The 22731-nt window shown below is 41.3% G+C and overlaps 1 protein-coding gene across 2 annotated transcripts in view; it reads right to left on the bottom strand.

The window, feature by feature from the left end:
* TEC (tec protein tyrosine kinase) overlaps nt 1–22731 on the bottom strand; it is a 153546-nt gene that overhangs the window by 713 nt on the left and 130102 nt on the right. For both annotated transcript variants that reach the window (XM_045997703.1, XM_045997704.1), the window contains exons 9-17: nt 19953–20007; nt 17003–17082; nt 15693–15826; nt 10343–10417; nt 9392–9563; nt 9053–9269; nt 4949–5013; nt 1380–1498; nt 1139–1296 (exon numbers count right to left, since the gene is read on the bottom strand). In XM_045997703.1, the coding sequence (XP_045853659.1) occupies nt 1139–1296; nt 1380–1498; nt 4949–5013; nt 9053–9269; nt 9392–9563; nt 10343–10417; nt 15693–15826; nt 17003–17082; nt 19953–20007 (1075 nt within the window). The remainder of the gene's footprint in view (nt 1–1138; nt 1297–1379; nt 1499–4948; nt 5014–9052; nt 9270–9391; nt 9564–10342; nt 10418–15692; nt 15827–17002; nt 17083–19952; nt 20008–22731) is intronic.

Genomic DNA, 22731 nt, shown 5'->3' with positions numbered 1-22731 from the left:
CCAACCCCAAAACAATTTCTCACATTCAAACTCACATAACATAGCACAGAAGGGCAAGGTACTCCTTGTTTTGGGACTTGAACACTCAGGTGTCTCCAAATGGCTCGACCCTCACCTACATGTCCTGTTGGTGGACACACCTTTCCATAACATTCCTTTTGTGTCTCCATTCAAGAATCTAACAGGGCTCTTTATTGCCTGCAAAATCAAGCCTTGCTAATTTGCAGTGCCCTCTGTCACCTCCCCTCTCCCATCCTCTTGCTACTCTATCTCATTTCCCACAAAACCCTCACGTGGGCTCTCTGCTCCATCAGACCAATCTCTACTCTCCTGTATGCACACCACATTCATTACCACTGCCTTGCCTTTCTCACGCTGTCCTCTCCTACCCCCGGCAACACTTCCTGCCCAGTCCCCCTCCCCCCCAATCAGTGTTCCTTTGGAGACATTACAGCAAGAGACCAAGAGCATGGGCTCTGTTTCTCTGTAGCAACGTGGCCTTGGGCAAGTGCCAACTTCAGGAGCCCTGGTCTCCTCATCCACAAAGTGGTTATAGTAAAAATCTCTGCACCTCTAAAGGTTGCTCTGAGAAGTATATCTAAAGCACTTAGTACAGTGCCTCGCACACAATACACGTGAGCTAATATTATTATCTTTCAAAAATCATTTTGGTGTCTCATCTTTTCTACAAGGTGACATTTCAATACACCGGGAAGGAAAACTTCCAAAGACTGGGAGTCAAGAGATCTGGGGGGAAGTTGAGGTTTGGTGAAAGAAACCCCCTCTGGTGAAAGCGTAATAATTCAACACTACAAGGAGTCCAGTGAGAGAAGAGCTGCTTCTCCGGACTCATTTCCCGCGTCCCGGACTCAGGCAACCGTGACAGGATTTCTGCTTGGGAGTGGAATGGCAGCCTGAATTTATGATCCTAATTATTATCATTTTCTGCTTCTTCACCTTTTTCTTCCCATTATTTGGAACTGACTTGAGAGGGCTGGTGTTCTACCTAGAGTTTGAAATCGTGTAACACACGCATTAACTCCCTAGGCCGTAGAGACTACACACGATTAATCCACCAAGCCCAGATCCCTAAGTGTTTTCAAGATTCAGAAGGAAAGCACAACATTTTTTTTTTTACCTCCTGCCAACATCTCAGCATCACCTCGTACACATGTTTGGATGCCAGCTTCGGCCTGTAGAGTCGGTGGCCCCGCGTAACCATGGTTACCACTTCGTAGTTGGTGTTTTTCTCGAAGGGCATTTTGCCTTCAGTGAATATTTCCCACATTAAAACACCTAGAAAAGGATAAAGGATCACCAAAGGATGCATCCACTTTTGGTTCAGATTAGAGCTGGGGGAAAATGCACCGTGTTCTTACCAAATGACCAGACATCCGATTTGCTACTAAAGCGACTGTAGTTAAACACCTCAGGTGGACACCACTTCACTGGAAATTTCGCACCGGAAGAACTTGTATATTGATCGTCCAGAACATACCTAAAGGAAGACACACCACAGGTTTATGCCTCTGAGTTACGATCTACATGTTCTTTACCCTTTTTCCCCCCTCTTAGAATCAAAGACACAGTTGACTGAAGTCCAACAAGCAGAGCATCCGGTTGAAGCTACATGTTTGCCTCCGTGGCCACGCCTGGTGATTTCCATCTTCCTCTCAGCTTGAGAGGGATATATGGTAACATTTGTGCCTGCATTTCCGTTTTTCTGTGTGTTTTTCTTTTTTATGAGGCAATAGAGGCAGGACACAATAAAAGAGTTGGCTAAGGTGTTTTGTTTTTGTTTTTTTTTTTTTGGTAAGCAATTCTGTTCTTTAAACAAAATGTAACCCAAAGGCCCCACACGTAAAACATCTAAAGCAGAGCTGCTCTAAAGGAAGTGGTGCAGAGCGTTTGGAGGCACACGTGCTCTTAGCCCCCACGAGTCCACGGGGTACAATTTAAACCTGCAGCAAGTGAAAAAAGCAAATTGCAAAATGACAGATGTAAATGGAGGAGTATGGATTTGTATACCATGACATCCCTCCCTCACGTGCGCGCGCACACACACACACACACACACACTCAAAACGATACTCTGTAATTTTTGCTATGCACACATACTTACTTCCTTCTGGAAGGAAACACACTGCCTGAGAACTTTGGCTACCTCTGGGGAGGACCCTGGATAGGGGAGGTAGAGATGGAGACTGCGGCCCTTTCTGTAATGTGCTCCATACGTATTTATGAGAGGAATGTGCTTACATAGTATATGAACACATAAAGCTGATTTCTAAAAGCTGTGAGAACGCAGTCATATAGTCACACCAACTTCCCCTGGTGCATGGGAACAAGCCACCATGAGTGGGATCAACGTGCCTGTCCGTCAGGGGGTCCGAGTTTAGTGTCTAGTGAGTGTTCCAGAGCGGCTGAGGCAGAAGCACAGATTTTCTGAAAGCCAGACGTGTAAAAATCCAGCATGGAAACAGGAGGACTGCCTGTCAGAGGAACGTCTTCACAAAAAGCACAGGAAGAGCCCGGGGTAAGTTCTGCCCCGATAGGCAGCGGTCCAGCTCTCACGATGAGCTAAACCCAGCCTGTGTGACCTGGTGCTGAGGTGACCCGGGCTTGTCCCAGATTTCAAGTTTTCATACCCGCTGTTTCTTCCCCCTGGAATATTTTATCCTCAGATCTCCACCTCGTTGGTTGCTTCAGGCTCTCTGGTCTCTATCCAAATATCCCAGTCTCCAAGATGTCTTCCAGAGCCCTGGACGTAGCGAGCATCACCCCATCTGCGCCATCACTCAGAGCCCACCCCCCCCCCAGCCCCACATGACCTCTAGCTTAGTGGGGAGCACATTTAGTCTGTAAAGGACAAGATAATGAATAAGGACAAGATGATCTACTTTTCAGGCCATACAGTCTGTCAGTCACCATCCGACTCTGCCTTCATTGTGTGAAAGTAGCCACAGACAACACATCACGAGTGAGGCTGTGTCCCAGTAACGCTTTATTTACAGATATGGACGTTTGAATTGCAGATTTTTAAAAAAAGATTTTATTTATTTATTTGGCAGAAAGAAAGAGACACTGAGAGAGGAGATCAGGAGGGGGAGAAGCAAGCTCCCTGCTGAGCAGGGAGCCCGATGTGGGACTCACTCCCGGGACTCTAGGATCATGACCTGAGCCAAAGGCAGATGCTTAACGACTGAGCCACCCAGGTGCCCCACATTTCAGATATTTTTCATGTGTCCTAAAATTCTTATACTTTTTGCCAACCATTTAAAAATTGGAAAACCAGGGGCACATGGGTGGCTCCATTGGTCAAGTGACTGCCTTTGGCTCAGGTCATGATTCTAGGGTCCTGGGATCAAGCCCCGTTTTGGGCTCCCTGCTTAGAGAGGAGCCTGCTTCTCCCTCTCCTCCCTCCTTCAGCTTTTTCTTGCTATCTCTGTTGCCCTGTCTCTCTCTCTTTCAAAAATAAATCAAATCTTTAAAAAAAAAATTAGAAAACCACTGTTGGCTCACCAGCTGAACAAAAAAAGTGTTGGGTCATATGTGGACCTGAGGCTTTGGTGCGCTGACTGCAGCTCGTTCACATCACTTTGTTTTCCTCTTTGAGATGCTCTCAGGTCTTACTCTCTCTCCTCCTGAATATGAGCTGTGTACGGCGGGGGCTCATATGCCTTATTCCTGCTGTTGTTCAGCCTAACACCCTAGTACGTAGTAGATACCTCATATTTTTTTTTTTTAAGATTTTATTTATTTATTTGACAGGTAGAGATCACAAGTAGGCAGAAAGGCAGGCAGAGAGAGAGGAGGAAGCAGGCTCCCTGCTGAGCAGAGAGCCTGATGCGGGGCTCGATCCCAGGACCCCGGGATCATGACCTGAGCCGAAGGCAGAGGCTTTAACCCACTGAGCCACCCAGGCGCCCTGGCACCTCATATTTTTAAGGATGGACGTATGGATGAGTGAACGGACGCAGAGGAGGGAAAGGACAAACAATACTTTTTAAAGGTCTTGTCTAACACTCTACTAAAATTACAAAAATTAAGAGAATAAAAACACAACAGACTGGGTATTCTAAGAATTTTACCCCTAAACGCATTTCTGTGAAAACAAAAGACTCTAGAAATCTAACCCAAGCCAGGGAGAAATGAAAGTAGAATCTTTAACAGGCTATATACTCCCACCTAGTGGACAGAATAACTAACATCATGATGTATACTTTGTTTTGTAATGAATTTATTTCAGAACCGCTAACAAGATTTCCTTTCTACTTCATCACTGCAGATTACTCCCATGCTTACTGATTCTTTTTTTTTCTAAGATTTTTAAGATTTTATTTATTTATTTGACAGAGAGAGACACAGCAAGAGAGTGAACACAAGCAGGGCGAGTGGGAGTGGGAGAGGGAGAAGCAGGCTTCTGCTGAGCAGAGACCCCATGTGGGGCTCCATCCCAGGACCCTGGGGTCATGACCTGAGCTGAAGGCAGATGCTTAACTACTGAGCCACCCAGACACCCCTCACCCCCATGCTTATTGATTCTACAAGCTGATGTGACTATCATCTGACGCCACATAATAAAGCATAAAGCAGTCATAATTTCCCAACAATTTGTCACCTGGGGAAAAGCGCACAATAACAGTAAAACAGATCGATTCAGCAAGGAAGCGTTTCAAAATATAATCTAATTTATTTTACTGCCTTCCATCAAAAGCACACTAAGAAGCAGAAAAATCAATTAGTCTTCCTATGAAAATGATGGATACTACAAATATTTTGCTAACAGAACAAAAGATGTGGTTTAAAAACAGTTTTTAATAAGCTTCAGGAAAAGAAGTTGACACAAATTACAAAAAACAAAAAAGTCAGGCTTTCTGTACCTTCAGAGGTACATATTAATTAAACCTGAAATTTATAGAAAATATTTACATAGACTCAGCCTTACCTGGCCATTCCAAAATCTGATACTTTCACAATTCCGGCCTCATTAACTAGACAATTTCTGGCAGCCTGGAAAACAACATTTCAATGGTGTATTAGTTACAAAGTTTTATAAAGTAGAAAAATATAAATTCTGTTTACATTAAATTTAATATAACCCAGTCAACATTTACAGAAGGTGGACATGTCTTTTTATAAATTAGGTTTATTCCTGTGGAAATGTCTTCAACATATATTTGAAAAAATGAGTAGAAAGAGAGGTCAGAAAGTCCTATGTGCAATTAAGACACAATTACCTAACTTTGCCAACTGTCATACCTAAACGAAGACTAAGAAGGTCAAACTACTTTCTCCCCCTCCCATTTCTACTCTTATTAAACTGTCAGATTTTCTTATCGATAATGACAACATCTCTCGAAGTCCTTAATCCAGGTTCTCATTAGGTGAATTTAATAACACACAATAATCAAAGTGATAGGTAACCGATGTTTCATTTCACCCAACAGCTTTGCTCAGTGATTGTTCATCCCAATCTCAGCCAAAAAACAAAAACCAAACAGAACAAAACAGCCATGTGTAACATAGTTCACCTTGTCTTTTATAATGTTTCCAGTAAATTGTGATATGTCATATGGAATTGGTCAAATATAATTCTGAATTATTTAAACTATATTTTCTTGCCCATTCAAGAGCACAAGATTCAAGAAAGCAATTTGGGAAAAAGACATAGTATTTCTCAGAAGGAAAATATGGTAATATTTTTAATGCCACAACCTATGGGCTAAGATGCATTTTTGTTCCTGACATTTCGAGCATTTTATTCTCTGTATGTGGCAATTCCACTTATATGAGATTATTCCTGCTGAATGCATTTTAAGAGCCTCTTCTAAAGTTCCCCGATTTGTCCCCATCTTCCTGTAGGGATACCTCATTATTACTTCACGTCATGGTCAACAGCATTCTTTGCCCAAAAGATAGGAGTGTCAGAATCTTTCCTTCAGGGTTGACACAAACCTACCACGGTAATGTCAATTATCATAAGCATAAAATTATCAAAATTGCTTTCACCAAGATATGGTCTGTGTGGATAGATGTAGTCTGCCATACTCATGTAGGCATTCGATTTTCATCAGTTTTCAAAGTTCAAAAAAAGAGGAAGATGCTTAGTTCACAACTTTCAAAATGACAGAGATGTTCTTCACCATCACTGAGCATAATAACAATGATAAATGTTATCTATATCACATGTACCATACAGAGTCCTTTGCCCCAGTCACATAATGCAATCTTTAAAACAGTCTCGTAAAGGAAAAGCCCGGGCCCAGATGGCTTCACTGGTGAATTTTTGGATATGACACCAAAAGCACAAGCAACAAAACCAAAAATAGGTAATTGGTCTACATCAGACTAAAAACCTTTGCATAGCAAAGGAAACAATCAACAAAATAAAAAGGGAAACTACAGAATAGGAAAAATGATTTGTAAAACCACACATCTGATAAAGAGCTAATATATAAAATACATAAAGAACTCTTACAACTCAATACCAAAAAAGCAAATAATCCAATTTTTAAAAGGAGCAAAGAACCTGAATATACAATTAAAAAAAAAAAACCCACAAATGGCCAACAGGTCCACGAAAGGTGTTCAACATCATTATCATCAGGTAAATGCAAATCAGAACCACAATGAGATGTCACCTTACACCTGTCAGGATGACTATTACCAAAAACAAGAGAGGACAAAAGTTGTCAAGAGAGAAAAAGTGGAGAAAGGGGAACGATTGTATACTATTTGTGGGATGTAAATTGCTACAGTCATTATGGAAAACAGGCTGGAGTTTACTCAAAAAATTAAAAGTAGAACTGCCATATGATCCAGCAATTCCACTTCCAAGTGTATAGAAAAAGAAATGGGGGCGTCTGGGTGGCTCAGTGGGTTAAGCCGCTGCCTTCCACTCAGGTCATAGATCTTGGGCTCCTGGGATCGAGTCCTGCATCAGGCTCTCTGCTTAGTAGGGAGCCTGCTTCCCACCTCTCTCTGCCTGCCTCTCTGCCTGCTTGTGATCTCTGTCAAATAAATAAATAAAATCTTTAAAAAAAAAAAAAGAAAAAAGAAAAAGAAATGAAATCAGTACCTCAAAGAGATGTCTGAACTCCCATAGTCACAGGAGCATTACCAACAATAGCCAAATTAGGAAATAATTAACTGGCCATCAACAATGAGCACATAAAGATGATGTCGTATATCTATATGGTGCCATATTATTCGGCCATAAAAAAAAATCTTGTCATTGTGACATGGATGAACCTGGAGGGCATTATGCTAAACAAAAGAAGCCCGACGGAAAGACAAATACTCTACGATATCATTTGTATGTGAAATCTTTATAAATTTTTTTAAAGATTTTATTTATTTGACAGACAGAGATCACAAGGAGGCAGAGAGGCAGGCAGAGAGCCCGATGCAGGGCTCGATCCCAGGACCCTGATATCATGACCTGAGCTGAAGGCAGAGGCTTTAACCCACTGAGCCACCCAGGTGCCCTGAATATGAGATCTTTAAAAAAAATGTAGAACTCAGTATGTTCTGAGGATCTAAAGGATAGCATGATAACTATAATTAATAATACTTCCTTGCTTCCTTGCAGTTTACTAAGGGAGCACACCTTAAGCATTCTCCCCGCACGTGAGGTATGGATATAATTAACTTGACTTTGATAATCATTTCATAATGTGTACATATCTCAAGTCATGATGTTCTTTACTTTCAATTACAGCTCAGTAAAGCTGGGGGGGGGAACAGTCTTGTGAGTAAACCAATATTATAACCCACCCACAATTTATAGATGCAGAAAAAGAACCCAAGAGAGATTAGACAACTACACTAAAACACAACTAAAGTCAAGTCACATCAGCTCTTTATTACGCCCCAAGTCTGAAGATCGCAGCACATAGTAGTTATAGTGTGGACTCTAGGGCCAAATTCCCCAGGTTCAAATCCTGACTCCACAGTAGACTTGACTACTGGTCAGTAATTTTATCCAAATTTTATCCAAATATATATATATATATATACATATATATATATATATATATATATATATCAGTTTCCTCATCTGTAAAGTGAGAATAATAACTGTACCTACTTTTTAGGGTTATTATAATGATTACATGAGTTGATATATGTTAAATTCCTATAAAAGCAATGCTTGCTTAAGGTGATTATTTGATTTTTTTTGTAATGCTTTGCTGCTATTCCAGAAGACATACATTCATGCTTTATGACAAGAAAGTTAAAATTAAAACATGGAAAAAAGTCCTAGGTAGAGAATCACAAGCTTTTTGGTGAAAGAATCATCTTCAATGTTTAACAGAAACTGACAGTTCTGTCTTCGTGCTGAAAATAGACATATTTGAGAAAAACAGGCAGAGAAGAAAAAAGAGAAAAGAAAAAAAAAATGGAGAAGACAGGGAGACAGAGTAGGGGAGAGGGAAAATTAAGAAGTGTCTCCATCACAATATTTTAGAACCAATAATAGATTCCTTTTTCTAGTATTTTCAGGTGTTAATATGGGCCTCCATGGTTTCCCAGTGACTTCAGAAATCGGGAAAATAAACCAAGAATTTCTGTTAACAACTTCTGCTTACATCGAGTGAGGTGGAAAAGAGTGTAGGATTTAGTGAAAGGAGGAGTCAACCCTTAACTTCCCCATTTATTACCTGACCCGTCAGTCATTTCCCTTCCCTAAAGCTAATTTTCTTATCTAACAGACAACAATGGTCAGAAAGACTGTTGTGACTAGCTCTCACATGAGGTTCTTGTGGAGATCAAATAGTTAATATATAGTCAGTTGCTTAGAAACAACGACCTAGGTAGTTACGTATTATTAATGCAATTGCCTATGTAATTATGCATTACATGTATCAGATGTGATCAAGAGTTTTCTGTTACAATTACGAGGCAAGTTAAATTTACCAAGTTTAAAGATAACGGTGAAACACCGCTGAGAACAGAAACTGGATATTAATTCCTCATGGCTCATGTGCTGCCCCAATGTTACAAAGGAATTCGGCCAGTGAATGGGAATGCGGGCGGTGGGGATTACCAGATCTCTGTGGATGAAGCTGTTTCTCTCCAGGTAGTCCATGCCTTCACACACATCTTGACACATGCTCAGCAGCACATCTCGACTAAAATGACCTTGTCTCTGTCGGAGGAAATTCAGAAGACAGCCCCTCTCCATGAACTCGGTAACAATGTAAATCGGTTTCTGCTGGGTGCATACACCGTACAGCTGCACTAGCTTCGGGTGTGTCAACTTCCTGGGGGGAGAAGTCATGCATACACATAGTGACCATAGGAAAAGAAGCCTGCGGGGCTACGGGCTGGTGGGAGGCTACTTTTTCATGCAAAAAGAGGAACCAGAAAGTACAGGGTAACTTACATCATCACTTTAGCTTCTTCTATAAAGTCTTCCTCGCACATGGCACCTTCCCTAATGGCTTTGATCGCCACTTTGTACTGAGCCCTCCACTTGCCCAGCCTCACCACTCCAAACAGTCCGCTCCCCAGTTCCCTCATAAAGGTCAGCTCTGAGGGATTGATCTCCCATTTTTCTGTGAGACAGAGGGGGGAAGCGATAACATTTAGTAAGGAGGATGCCGCATCAATCAGTGGGAAACAGAGAAGCAACAACCAAGGTCAATGTCAAAGTCACAGGATAATACGATTATCGGTAAAACATAGGACAGACTGGCCACCTACATCCAAACTGCAAAAGGTGACTTTCCAGCCCCTGGGGAGGACGTACTCCCTCCCTTCTAAGCCATCAGAATATAACCAAAGTGAACAAGAGAAGGCAAGAAGATGCTGAATAATGGGCTAATAATAATAGAGCTTAAAGCTACTCGGAAAAAAACAAAATCGAATATTTTCTCCTTTACTATTCTTCCCCCTGATTTGTTGTCATTCCTACACCCCCCCCCCCACTTCAATTCTATCAGGTTGGAAAGAATTTAATCTTCTGTTTAAAAGGCTTTGGCTAGAAGTGACAAAGACAGTCAAGTTGGATGTCTTCTTTATTACCTCCCTCCTTACTTTCCTGTCAGTAACCAATCAAGCTGCTGAGAGCCAGAAAAGGATTTGATTTATTGTAGTAATAACACAGTAATGCTTATTTTTCACTAAGAGAAAGTTTTCTGCCGAATTATACATAAGGATGAAAGCAGAAAATCTAGGGTTTCCATAGCTACAAGTATAATCATCTAAAAACCCATACTATACAATGATAAAAACAGTTCTACTGTGTGGAATTCTAAACATCTCAGTTGGTCTTGCGGTAATGGATGTTTTTTTCTAAGGGAAATTAGCCAGAGCAACTACCAAAATGAGTTACCATAGCTGAAGCCTGCAGTGGTTGGAGCATTCTTCCCCTTCGTACTGACTGGGTACCGCAGTCTTGTGACAAGTCCTGCAAGTTAGAGAAAGCATTGGAATTGAACTTATTCTTTTTTTTTTTTAAATTGAACTCATTTTTTTTTTTTAATTTATTTGATAGACAGAGATCACAAGTGGGCAGAGAGGCAGGCAGAGAGAGGGGAAGGGAAGCAGGCTCCCCATTGAGCAAAGAGCCCTATGTGGGTCTCCATCCCAGGACACCAGGATCATGACCTGAGCCAAAGGCAGAGGTTTTAACCCACTGAGCCACCCAGGCGCCCCAAAATTGAACTCATTCTTAATCATTCAGCGTGGGAAAGCGCTAAACTTAGACACTCATGTATAAAGGGCGTTCATTCATCCACTTAGTGCTCATCCTCTGTGTGTACATACAAAACTCTGCTCTATGCTAACAAAATATAAAAAGAAAGGAAAGCAGGCAGGAAGAAGATGATCCTGTTCTTTGAACTGACAATTCCATATTTCTCATGGGACATAAAAAACTTTTTTACATATATATGTTTTTATTCACTCAACAAACATTGCCTTTTCAATACTGCAGTGTTTACCAAGCACTCAGCTAGCATAGTCTCAAACATTTTTTAAAATGTTAAAAGGTGGGGTGCCTGATGGCTAAGTTGGTTAAGCGTCTGCCTTTGGCTAATGTCATGATCCTGCGGTCCTGGGATTGAGCACCACATCAGGATCCCTGCTCGGTAGGGAATCTTTTTCTCTCTCTCTCTCCCTCTGCCCTTCCCCACTGCTCGTTCTCTCTCTCTCTCTCTCTCAAACAAATACAATCTTTAAAAAGGCAAAATATAAGTAAAATGTTGAAAAGTTTCTAACAGCTATTATCAATTATTATTTCATGTTCTTTTCCAATATGATCTGAACTATGAAAGGGAATTATGGTAATCTATTAAATATTAAAGTGATTCACCTTGAATAACTCAGTACTAGTAATCTTAACAAAAATATGGGGTTCTGAACTATCAACAGCAGGACCCCAATAGCTAAAGCAGCGCTGAAAAAGAAAAGCAAAGCTGGAGACCTCATGATTCCAGACTTCAAGCTCTAGTACAAAGCTGTCATCATCGAGACAGCATGGTACTGGCACAAAAACAGACACAGATCAATGGAACAGAATAGAAAACTCCAAAATGGACCCTCAACTCTATGGCCAACTTTTATCTTCAACAAAGCAGGAAGGAATGTCCAATGGAAAAAAGTCTCTTCAACAAGTGGTGTTGAGAAAACAGGACAATAACATAGAGGAATGAAACTGGACCACTGTCTTATACTATACACAAAAATAAATTCAAAATGGATGAAAGACCTAAACATGAGATGGGAAAGCATCAAAATCCCAGAGGAGAACACAGGGAGCAAGCAAACTCTTTGACTTCAGCCATAGCAACTTTTTACTAGACATCTCTGGAGGCAAGGCAAAGAAAAGTAAAAAAGAACTATCGGGACCTCATCAAGATAAAAATCTTCTTTTTTTTGAAGATTTTTATTTATTTATTTGACAGAGAGAGAGAGAGCGCACGCACAAGTAGGGGTAGCCACAGGCAGAGGGAGAGGGAGAAGTAAGCTCTTCGATGAGGAGAGACCAACACAGGGCTAGATCCCAGGACCCTGGGATCATGCCTGAGCCAAAACAGATGCTTAACCAACTGAGCCATCCAGGTGCCCAAGATAAAAATCTTCTGGACAGCAAAGGAATCAATCAACAAAACTAAAAGGTAACCTCCAGAATGGGAGAAGATATTTGCAAATGTCATATCAGATAAAAGGCTAGTACCCAAAATTTATAAAGAACTTATCCAACTCAACACCCAAAAAACAACTAATCCAGTTAATTTAATGTTAATATGATTAGTTTAATTGTTCATCCAGTTAAGAAATGGCAGAAGACATAAATAGACATTTTTCCAAAGAAGTCATCCAGATGGCCAACAGACACATGAAAAAATGCTCAACATCACTCAGCATCAGGGAAATACAAATCAAAACCACAATGAGATACCACCTCACACCAGTCAGAACTTAACACCAGTCTAAAATTAACAACACAGGAAACAACAGGTGTTGGTGAGGATTCGGAGAAAGGAACGCCCTCTTACGCTGTTGGCGGGAATGCAAACTGGTGCAGCCACTCTGGAAAACAGTATGTGGGTCCTCAAAGAGTTCTGCCTTATAATCTAGCCATTGTACTAGTAGGTATTTACACAACGGATACAAAAATACTGATTCAAAGGGGTTCGTGAACCCCAATGTTTATAGTAGCATTATCAACACTAGCCAAACTAGGGAAAGATCCCAAATGCCCTTCAACAGATGAATGGATAAAGACGATGTGGTATATAAACGATGAAATATTACTCAGCCAGCAAAAAGAATGAAATCTTGCCATTCGCAGCAATGTGGATGGAGCTAGAGTATTATGCTAAGCAAAGTAAGTCAGAGAAAGACAACTACCATATGATTTCACTCATCTGTGGAATTTAAGAAACAAAACAGAAGAACATATGGGAGGGAGGAAAAAAGAGGGAGGGAAACAAACCATAAGAGACTCTTGGGGCACCTGGGGGGCTCAGTTGGTTGAGCATCTCCCTTCATCTAGGGTTATAATCCTGGAGTCCTGGGATCTAGCCCCGCATCAGGCCCCCTGCCAGTGGGGAGTCTGCTTCTTCCTCTCCCTCTGCTCCTCCCCTACCCCATGCTCTCTCTCTCTCTCTCTCAGATAAATATACAAAATCTTAAAAAAAAAAAAAAAAAGGGAGATTCTTCACTATAGAGAACAAACTGAGGGTTGATGGAGGGAGGTGGGGGATGGGCTACATGGGTGATGGGTATTAAGGAGAGCACTTAGGATGAACACTGGGTGTTGTATGTAAGTGATGAACCACTTAATTCTACTCCTGAAACCAATATTATGCCATATGTTAACTAACTAGAATTAAATAAAAATTTGGGGGGAAATGAAATAAAATACCAACAACTGGAAATACTAACAACTGGAAATCAGAGAAGTAGGTTAGACACTTTAATGTAAGTTGCTTATAGCACTAAATATGAAGGAAGGCAGATATCTCTCCCGTAGCCCCCACAGCACTCCTTATTTCTTCAATTACATCATATCTCACAGTAACTTTAAATGGTTATATACTTCTCTATCTCCCCCACCAGACGGTAAGAGCTGAGAGAACCTGGATCGATAGCTCTCTAGTCCACCATAATTTCCCTAGAGCCAGACACAATTCCTGCCATGTAACAGGTACCCAAGACGTGTCTGCTCAATGAGTGAATTTAGATAATGGTGAAGAATAAAACTTATACAAGAACACACACACACAAGAAGAAAGAAAGAAAGAAAGAAAGAAAGAAAATGTGAATACTAAAAAATAACAGAATAAGAGATAAGAAAAAGGTCTTTGGGGGCGCCTGGGTGGCTCAGTGGGTTAAGGCCTCTGCCTTTGGCTCAGGTCATGGTCCCAGGGTCCTGGGATCGAGCCCCACATTGGGCTCTCTGCTCCGCAGGGAGCCTGCTTCCTCCTCTCTCTCTGCCTGCCTCTCTGCCTAGTTGTGATTTCTCTCTGTCAAATAAATAAAATATTAAAAAAAAAAAAAAAGAAAAAGGTCTTTGGGGTATAATTGATATGAAAGTGGCACCTCACAAGTTAAACATAGAGTTAACATAGACCCCAGAAAATTTACTCCCAGGAAAGTCACCCAGAGAAACGAAAGATCCTTTCATGTAAAAACTTGTAGACAAATGTTCATAGCGGCATTATCTTAACAGCCAAAATGTGGAAACAAGCCAGATGTCCACCAACTGATGAATGATGATGAAATGGATAAAAAAAAAAAAAAAAATTAACACAGTCGATTATTTGTCAAAAAAAAAGAATGGAGCACTTATACAGGCTACAACATGGACAAATGTCAGGAACATTATGTTAAGTCACACATGCCAGTCACAACAGACCACATACTGTATGATTCCATTTTCAAATGCCTAGAATAGGCAAATCTGTAGAGACAGCAAGTAGATTACTGGTTGCCAGGGGCTGGACTGATGAAAGGGGGCCAACGGGTGACCGGTGATGCATTCAAGATTTCTTTGGGGGATGATAAAAATGTTCTTGGATTACGGTAATACTTGGCACCACTCTAAATATACTAATGACCACTGAATTGTACACTTTCAATGGGTGATTTTTATATTTAAATTACACCCTAATAATGGTTTCTATCATTATCTGAGAGCATGGGCATGAATGTGGTTTCTGTTTTTTGGTGTTCAGTTTGTTCCCACTCTGACAGGAAGTGTAGCAGAGATTCAGGAAGATGGAAAACTCTCCCCAGGACATGATCAGTCTTTGGAAGCCAATAGCACAGCCCTAAACCTTGGGCTTGTCTCGCAGCGTCCATGACAACTCTGACATAGGCTCATCTAGGGTTTTAGTTTCATACAGTTAAAGAAAGGAAACTATTCAATGACACTTCAAAAGACGGTAAGGCAGATTTTACTTACGACCACTGTGATTGGTACAGGGACCACTGCAATGGGAATTTAGAGTTTGAGAGAGATTGGGCTCAACTCCAAATATAGCATGAACCAATGGGGATTGACAGCCAAGGAGTAATGTCGGGGTCAGTGGATGGAAAATGACTAAGAGAAATGCTGGGGAGCCCCTGGGGCTAATAATACATTATATGTTAATAGAAAAATTTAAAAATTTAAAAAACATAAAAATAAAAATAAATTAAATTAAATTAAAAAGCAATGCTGGGGAGTGGGGGCTTCTGGGATACACCAATCTAACAGGAACTTGCTGAAGACAAGCCAACCTGACCAGACATCACCTGGTGGAAAATAAGGAACCTGATCAGATATTGAGTGTGAGCAGATATCAGATGTCAAGGTGGGAATTCTGCTTAAGCTGCTTAGCAGAGTTCTTGCTAAAACTGGATTTTACAAGAAAGTGCATAAATGGGTGTAGGAGATGGTTCCAGAGCCCAACTAAAGCTTGGTCAAGGGAAGAGTCTTTGTCGGCACCAAGGGTATAAACCCCAGAAATGTGAACATTTATCATATACAAGAGTATCTCATGTCCTACAATCAAGACAGTTTTTTAACGAGACTTAACATGATTTCCACTTTTCTTTGTATGTTTCACTTCCTTAATATGCAATAATTTTAAATTAATCACATTCTGCAATTAACTATAAACTGAAACTGCCCAAGGAAGAACCCATCACAACATCCCTATATTTGAAAAATGTTTGAACAGTTCCCTTACCTGCTGCATTGTGCTTGTGATATTCAATGATCTCAGGAATGGAACCAAACGCATGTTTTTCCGCCAGATAATACTTCTTGGGAGATGTTGTTGTTTCCTTTATATGATAATGCCTGAAACCTGACGAGCCCTCGCTGAAACAAAAATCCAATGTGTTAGTGCCAAGTCAGAATCACGGAACTTCATTCTTAAGACGTTTTCCACCAGCAGCAACAGGTCTCTACATATACCCCCTTCTAGTCTCTGCACAACCTTTATTTTTCCCCGTGTTCTTCTCGGCTTTGCCTTTCACGTTAACAGGTGGAAGTTTTTAAAGTGGTTGCTGATAACATACTTGGCCCTTGCATGAGATTATGAAAGGGAAGATTAACCAATTCCATTTGCCAACAGTGAAAAGTCCTAAAATAGGTCCTGGTTGGCTACTGTTCTTTGTTCCTGCTATTGATGCAAACCTGCAGATGTCTGGAAGACTTACGCTTCTAAAAGTGAATAAGCTGACTTATAAAAAATGTGCAAATTCTATTTTAGATATCTTTTTAGAACACAAATCTTCTCAAGTCATCTCTTGCTAAAGATCCTTTCAAGAGAAGTCCCTCTGCTCTTAAAGTCAAGCTCCTTAACATTGACGTGAACTGACCTCTACTTTTATCTCTTAGGGTTCTCTTTCCTCCCTCACTCCACCCCTCCCCTTCCGGCTATAAGACGCTTTTGTCAGTTCCTAGAACTCGTCATATCCTCACTCAATTCTGGGTCTAGGCGGTTTCCTAAATCGGAAACACTCTTTCCTCTCCCTCCAACTTCTGCCCTCATGATGTATCAGGTCTAGCTAGATGTCCCAGACTATATTTGTGATGAACTGGGGGTATCTCTGGGCTGTGTACCATCCCCCACACACATACACACGTTCTCTCTGAGCACAGAACCTACTCACTACTACCATAACTGCCTCTTTGCCTGTCTGAATCCCCCACTAAGCTATAGGAGGGCAGGGTCTGTGCTTACTTTGTTCACTGTGATATCCTTAGTGCTCAGCTCGGGGCACAGGAATTATTTCTTGAATGTTGCTAAAGTTTCTATAGACATTCGCAACAAACACACACACACACACACACACATAGAAAACCATAAGAAAAATTACCAAGTATAGGAAATATGAATATAAAAACTAGGACAGACTTTAGAAATCAAGTTTAGATCTTCTTGTTTAATGCTGAAATGCAGCATATTTTTTGAAAATTAGGAATCCATGCAAGCTATATAGGAACTTCATATAAAAACTGTCAAGGAGAAATGATTGCTGGAGAACTTACCCTCCAAACTTTGTATAAAGGGAGACCGTGTACATGCCTGGTTGACTGGAATCCCTTACCATAAAACCACCTTCTTTATCCTAAAATCAAAGTTAGGAAAAAATTTTCAATCCAGTAACAAGTATCAATGCCATAGAGACGATTCAAGAAACTAATCTTACAATTTCATGATTATCTTTTGCCTAGAAAACACCTGCTTTGGAGAAACACAGCTTACCAACAGGGTGTACCTACATGACTTTCCCCATCACATTACTGTGCTTTGAGATGAGTTCAAGAAAGGACTCTCACAATTCCCCACTATCACAAACCTTCACACACACCAGCATGAGATATTTCAGCAAGATATTGCTCAGGGCCCTTCAGAACCAATAGACAATATTTTGCAATTCCTTTCAGTTCTGGACATATGGGGAAACAGTTCCTGAAAAATGTATTTCTTAATAACTGGATTTCATTTCATACATTTTTTATATTTGCTATAAGCTTTGAATCCTGACTCAATATCATCTTATATCCACATAGCATTTTTCCTGTAAATATCTCCGTGTTCTTTATAAGAACATTTTTTTAAAATCCTTAATTCCCCTGGAAACTGATGTTAAATATCATTGTTCACAAAAGGAGAGACGGAAGCATAAGTAAATCAAGCAGAGAAAACCAAAAAGATGAAACACAGAATGACTAAAAGATAAGTCCTCATCTGGTTTTAGGCCAAACAGCAAGAAACAGAAGCTGGGAATCTCTAATATCTCTCCACCAATAACCCCACCATCAGTCTCCAGGTCTGAAATTGCTTTAAGATGAGAGTGTGTTGAGTAGTGGAAAAACAAGATAGATTTTATTATGAAAACAATGAATTAAATGAAGCCCCACAAATAAATCTGATAAAAACAATTAGGTACAAGCAATGATCCTAATAGCTCACCGATCAGTAAAAAGTATAACAGCTACCATATATTTATTGAGAGCTCACTTTGTTTTAGTATGTTCTGATATGTAGATTTATTTAATCCTCAAAACAGTCCTATGAGACAGGTACTTCCCTTAACCCTGCTCTACTTCACAGGTAGGGAAATGGGGCACAAAGAGGATGGAAAACTTGCCCTAGATCACAGAGCTAGTAAGGAGCAAAGCCAAAATTTGGACCCTAAGCTTTCCAGATACCGACTCCCCTACAGCTGCCTCTCATTGTGGGGTCACCAGGGAGGCCTAGAAGGACCATGTGGGGGAGCAGGTGTGGTAGCACAGCATTTGAGTCAAGCAGTGACCTGCTTTTGCTCTCAACATAAACTACAGAAATCAGTGTCCGACATCACCTTGACTGGTGGTAATGAACAGGAGAGAAAATGAGAAAGCATGGGTTTTAAAAATGGAGAACTGGGGCACCTGGGTGGCTCAGTGGGTTAAAGCCTCTGCCTTCAGCTCGGGTCATGATCCCAGGGTCCTGGGATCGAGCCCCACATCAGGCTCTCTGCTCAGCGGAGAGCCTGCTTCCCTTCCTCTCTCTCTGACTGCCTCTCAGCCTACTTGTGATCTGTGTCAAATAAATAAATAAAATCTTTTTTAAAAAAATGGAGAACTAGGGATGCCTGGGTGGCTCAGTTGGTTAAGCCGCTGCCTTCGGCTCAGGTCATGATCCCAGGGTCCTGGGATCGAGTCCCGCATCAGGCTCCTTGCTTGGCAGGGAGCCTGCTTCTCTCTCTGCCTCTGTCTGCCACTCTGCCTGCTTGTGCACTCTCTCTCTCTGAAAAATAAATAAAATCTTAAAAAAAAAAAATGGAGAACTATCACCAAGTAGGATAACTAGATCACAAATGCAGAGAATTTTATGGGTCATCGTCTAATCCAACCCCCTAATTTTGCAGATGCGCAAAAGAGACTAGAAAAGCTGCCACTAGATGCAGGTCTCCTTCCTCAGACCATTGAAGCTGCTTCTGTACTATATCTTATCCTTTCATTTATTTTTCTTAAGTGTAAGAATTTTAGCACACGTTATTTATTATTATTTGACACTTTAATCTCTAACGGCAACTAGTCATTAAAACTTACATTTATAAAAGATACCACGTAATATTGATGTAAATTGTTTTTAATATGTAACTTCAAACAAAAGGGAAAAACACTTTTTTTTTTTTTTAATTTGACAGAGGTCACAAACAGGCAGAGAGGCAGGTGGAGGCAGGGAGCAGGCTCCCTGCTGAGCAGAGAACCCCACGCAGAGCTCGATCCCAGGACCCTGACTGAGATCATGACCTGAGCCGAAGAGGCTTAACCCACTGATAAACACATTTAAGGACTAAAATCAAGGTAGCAAATAATAAATCGGTGAGAAAGGAAAGTAAAGAAAGTGTTACCCATGCAGTAGCTGTTACCTACAGCTAGGTAGGTAGCTAGATAGGTAGGGGGTTTGTTTCCCCCTCAAAAAAGATACGTTGGAGTCCCAAACCCCAGTACTTCAGAATGTGACCTTACTTGGAGACTTACAGAGGGAATCGAGTTGAAATGAGATCAGTAGGCTGGGCCCTAATGTAATGATGGAATCCTTACATGAAAGGGAAATCCGGACACAGAGACAATGGTGTGTGGAGAGAAAACAAGGCAGGATGCCTAGGACAGATCCCTCCTTCACAGCCCTCCGAAGGAGCCAACTGTGCAGGCATCCTGACTTCAGACTCGCACCTAACTCCAGAACCATGTGACCATACATCTCTGCTGCTGAAGCCACTCAGTTTGTGGTGGCTTGTTTTGGTGGCCCCAGGAAACTAAGACTGTATGGATCCTCAATCTTATATGATTAAAAAGAACCACTTAAAAAAAAAAAAAAAAAGAACCACTTGTATCACAGTATTTTTGAGGCTTTAGAACCAGGTAGGTGAAACCACCCCTCGGAGACCTGTTACAATTAATTTGTGCTGCAACCAAACACAAAACAGGCACAAACCCTTACCTCACTTCTGAGGAGCTGCTCTGCTTTGCTTCTGTTTGTGTTTCTGCAATACCACCTGGGCAGAAAAAGAAGTCCCTTTAAAGTCGCGGCTTTTTAAATTATTTTTTATTCTTTTTAGGATTAATAAGGTAATACTGCTCATCGGTAACAAATAAAATTAACAGGAATAAGACATTACTCATAATGTCAATAATATAGGCAACCACCAGTAACATTTGGATATTTATACTTTCAGAATTTTTCCACCCAGATTTTTATGATGATACACACATAGGCCAGCATTCATACTTTTTTATTAAGGGGGGATCAAACTCTATCTGCTCTATCATAGCCAGAATTTTTTTTATCACAGTAGATGATGGACACCTTTACAAAGCTATCTAGTTCTGTGCATCATGGTAGGGATATGTCATAATTTATTTAAGCTATTCTTCATTATTTAGTATAAAAGTCATTTCCAATTTTGTAATAAGAGCAAGAACAAATTTTACTCCACAAATTCTAACTTATTGGAAAACATCACCCTACTTTCACTATTGTATATAATTCAAATTAAATCCTACCCCAAGCCCCCATCCCACCAATAGGCTGTAGGTTTCATCTCAAGTCATTCCGGAGGCTCCACCATTGAATTTCACAAATGTGCCAGGTGTCAAAGAAACAGAGCTCTATAGAAGAGTAGGCTTCCTGGGTCTTCTAGACAACCCCCGGAGGTCACCTGAGCCTCTACTGTAGGGATACCCCCAGAGTCAAGTAGAAGCGCCTACCCCCCTCCCCCATCCCACCAGGTTCTGCCACCACACTGCACAACAACCCCGAGCCCCCGCAGATCAGTGCCCTTCTTAATCCTTGGGAAATCTTTCCCAAGGAAAGATGGAAACTGCCCTCTCCCACGCATCCCCAGAAATACTCTGCCGTCTCCCTGCTTCCCCAGCCCAATCTTTTTTTTTTTTTAAAGATTTTATTTATTTATCTGACAGAGAGAGATCACAAGTAGTAGACAGAGAGGCAGGCAGAGAGAGAGAGAGAGGGAAGCAGGCTCGCCGCTGAGCAGAGAGCCCGATGCGGGACTCGATCCCAGGACCCCGAGACCATGACCCGAGCCGAAGGCAGCGGCCAACCCACCGAGCCACCCAGGCGCCCCCCAGCCCAATCTTTTCACAAGATTATAAGTACGCCAAAGAACATGAACTCAGACTGTTTTCTCTAGCCTTCTGTTTTAAACTTTCTGTTGTTTGTTTTGGTCTGTTTGTTTTAGATGCCCTTTAGTGAACAGAAAACCCTCCACCACAGTCATATTTCCTGAGGCTTCCAATGTTATGAAACCAGACTGGTCCCTCTGGACATTTGAATTTCCTACCACTGGTTCAGACTTTTGTAAAAGAACTGACACCTACTTTTGACCCAGCAAACACGCTGAGACAAGCAAACATAAAGGCCTTCTCTGACTGAGGAAGGGAAAAAGACAATGACCAAAATACAATAATAAGATCTTTTTTTTTTTTTTTTTTGGTCTAGATTGTTCTATGCACTCATAACAGCCAAACATCAATCTCAATACAACGACTGTTATTTTACTTGGGAGTCTGAGGTGATTAATCAGAATTATGAGCATTAAAATCTCATTGCTGCAGACTCCACTTTAGGAAGTGAGACCAAGCTTAACAGAAGTGCACTTGTAATCAATCCATTTCTGAATGAAGTGGAAAGATACAGTAAATGAGAACAGAATGGATTCTGTCACTAAGCTTCTTCACTGATAACAGGAAACATTTGTCAGAATGCCAAAAAAAGAGTCATGAAAATTAATTAAGGAAAGGCAACTGGAGCTCTTGGGGTATATTATAAACCAGCAGGACCGAAAGATTAAGGAAAACCAATTCTCTTTATGAACAACAAAGACCCACCCCCGTATCTTCACAGCAAGCGTAAGCAATGGAAGTTTTAGTTTCACATTCAGAGGTAAGGAATCAGTAAGGCTGCCTCAAGAGGAAATTCAATTGAAGATATTCAGAGAGAGAAAGAAGTTCTTTCCTCATCTAGTACATTCATGGTTTCTGGGAAGCGAAAAAGGAAATAAGAAAGAAAAGGAATCCCTGGCATAAAAGGGCAGACGGGCTTTTTGAAATCCTGCCCAAAGCAGTCATTTTTATAAGCATTTGCAGACTCCCGGAAAGGGAATTTTCCCTCCTTAGGATGTAAACTCGGACCTCTAAGAGGATGTTGAAGGAAGGGACGGAGGAAGGAGTGATGAACAAAGAGATGAATCAATTCATGGTATTTCCCAATGGTCCGTTGTGGCTTCTCTGTCTCTTTTGTGGTAATTCTCACCAGCGAGAGGGGAAAGACAGGGGTACGTCTGCTGAGCTCATCCCGGCCGGAAGAAGGCTACTCACGGGCAGACATGAAGGAGCCCACGTGGTGAGCAGGAGCGCGGGGGCGGATGCCAGCCCCCGAACTTCTCCCCTAGCCCGTCCCAGAAAGGTCTCTGTGGGAGGGAGGTGAGTTAGTTCCCCTTGATGGAGGGACTCACTCTACATCTGAAAAGAATGGCCTGGGATTTGCAAGTAACTGGTCAGTCTGTCCTTAGCCTTAGATAGCAAAACCCAACGGGAATGAGGTTTTCAGTCATGTCAACACACTCCAGAAGAACGGGACTTCAGAGCGGTGTCTGAACAGAGAAGAAAAGGAGACATGGGGATACTCATGTATCTTTTCTGGAAAGTTCAGACACTGGCCAAGAAAGCTTGGGGAGGATGTGTTGAGTATATCACAAAGG

This window comes from Meles meles, chromosome 2 (assembly GCF_922984935.1).
Source record: "Meles meles chromosome 2, mMelMel3.1 paternal haplotype, whole genome shotgun sequence".
In the NCBI taxonomy this organism is placed as follows: domain Eukaryota; kingdom Metazoa; phylum Chordata; class Mammalia; order Carnivora; family Mustelidae; genus Meles; species Meles meles.
Note: the sequence above shows the minus strand (reverse complement) of the source record. Positions and strands in the feature narration are given on the sequence as shown.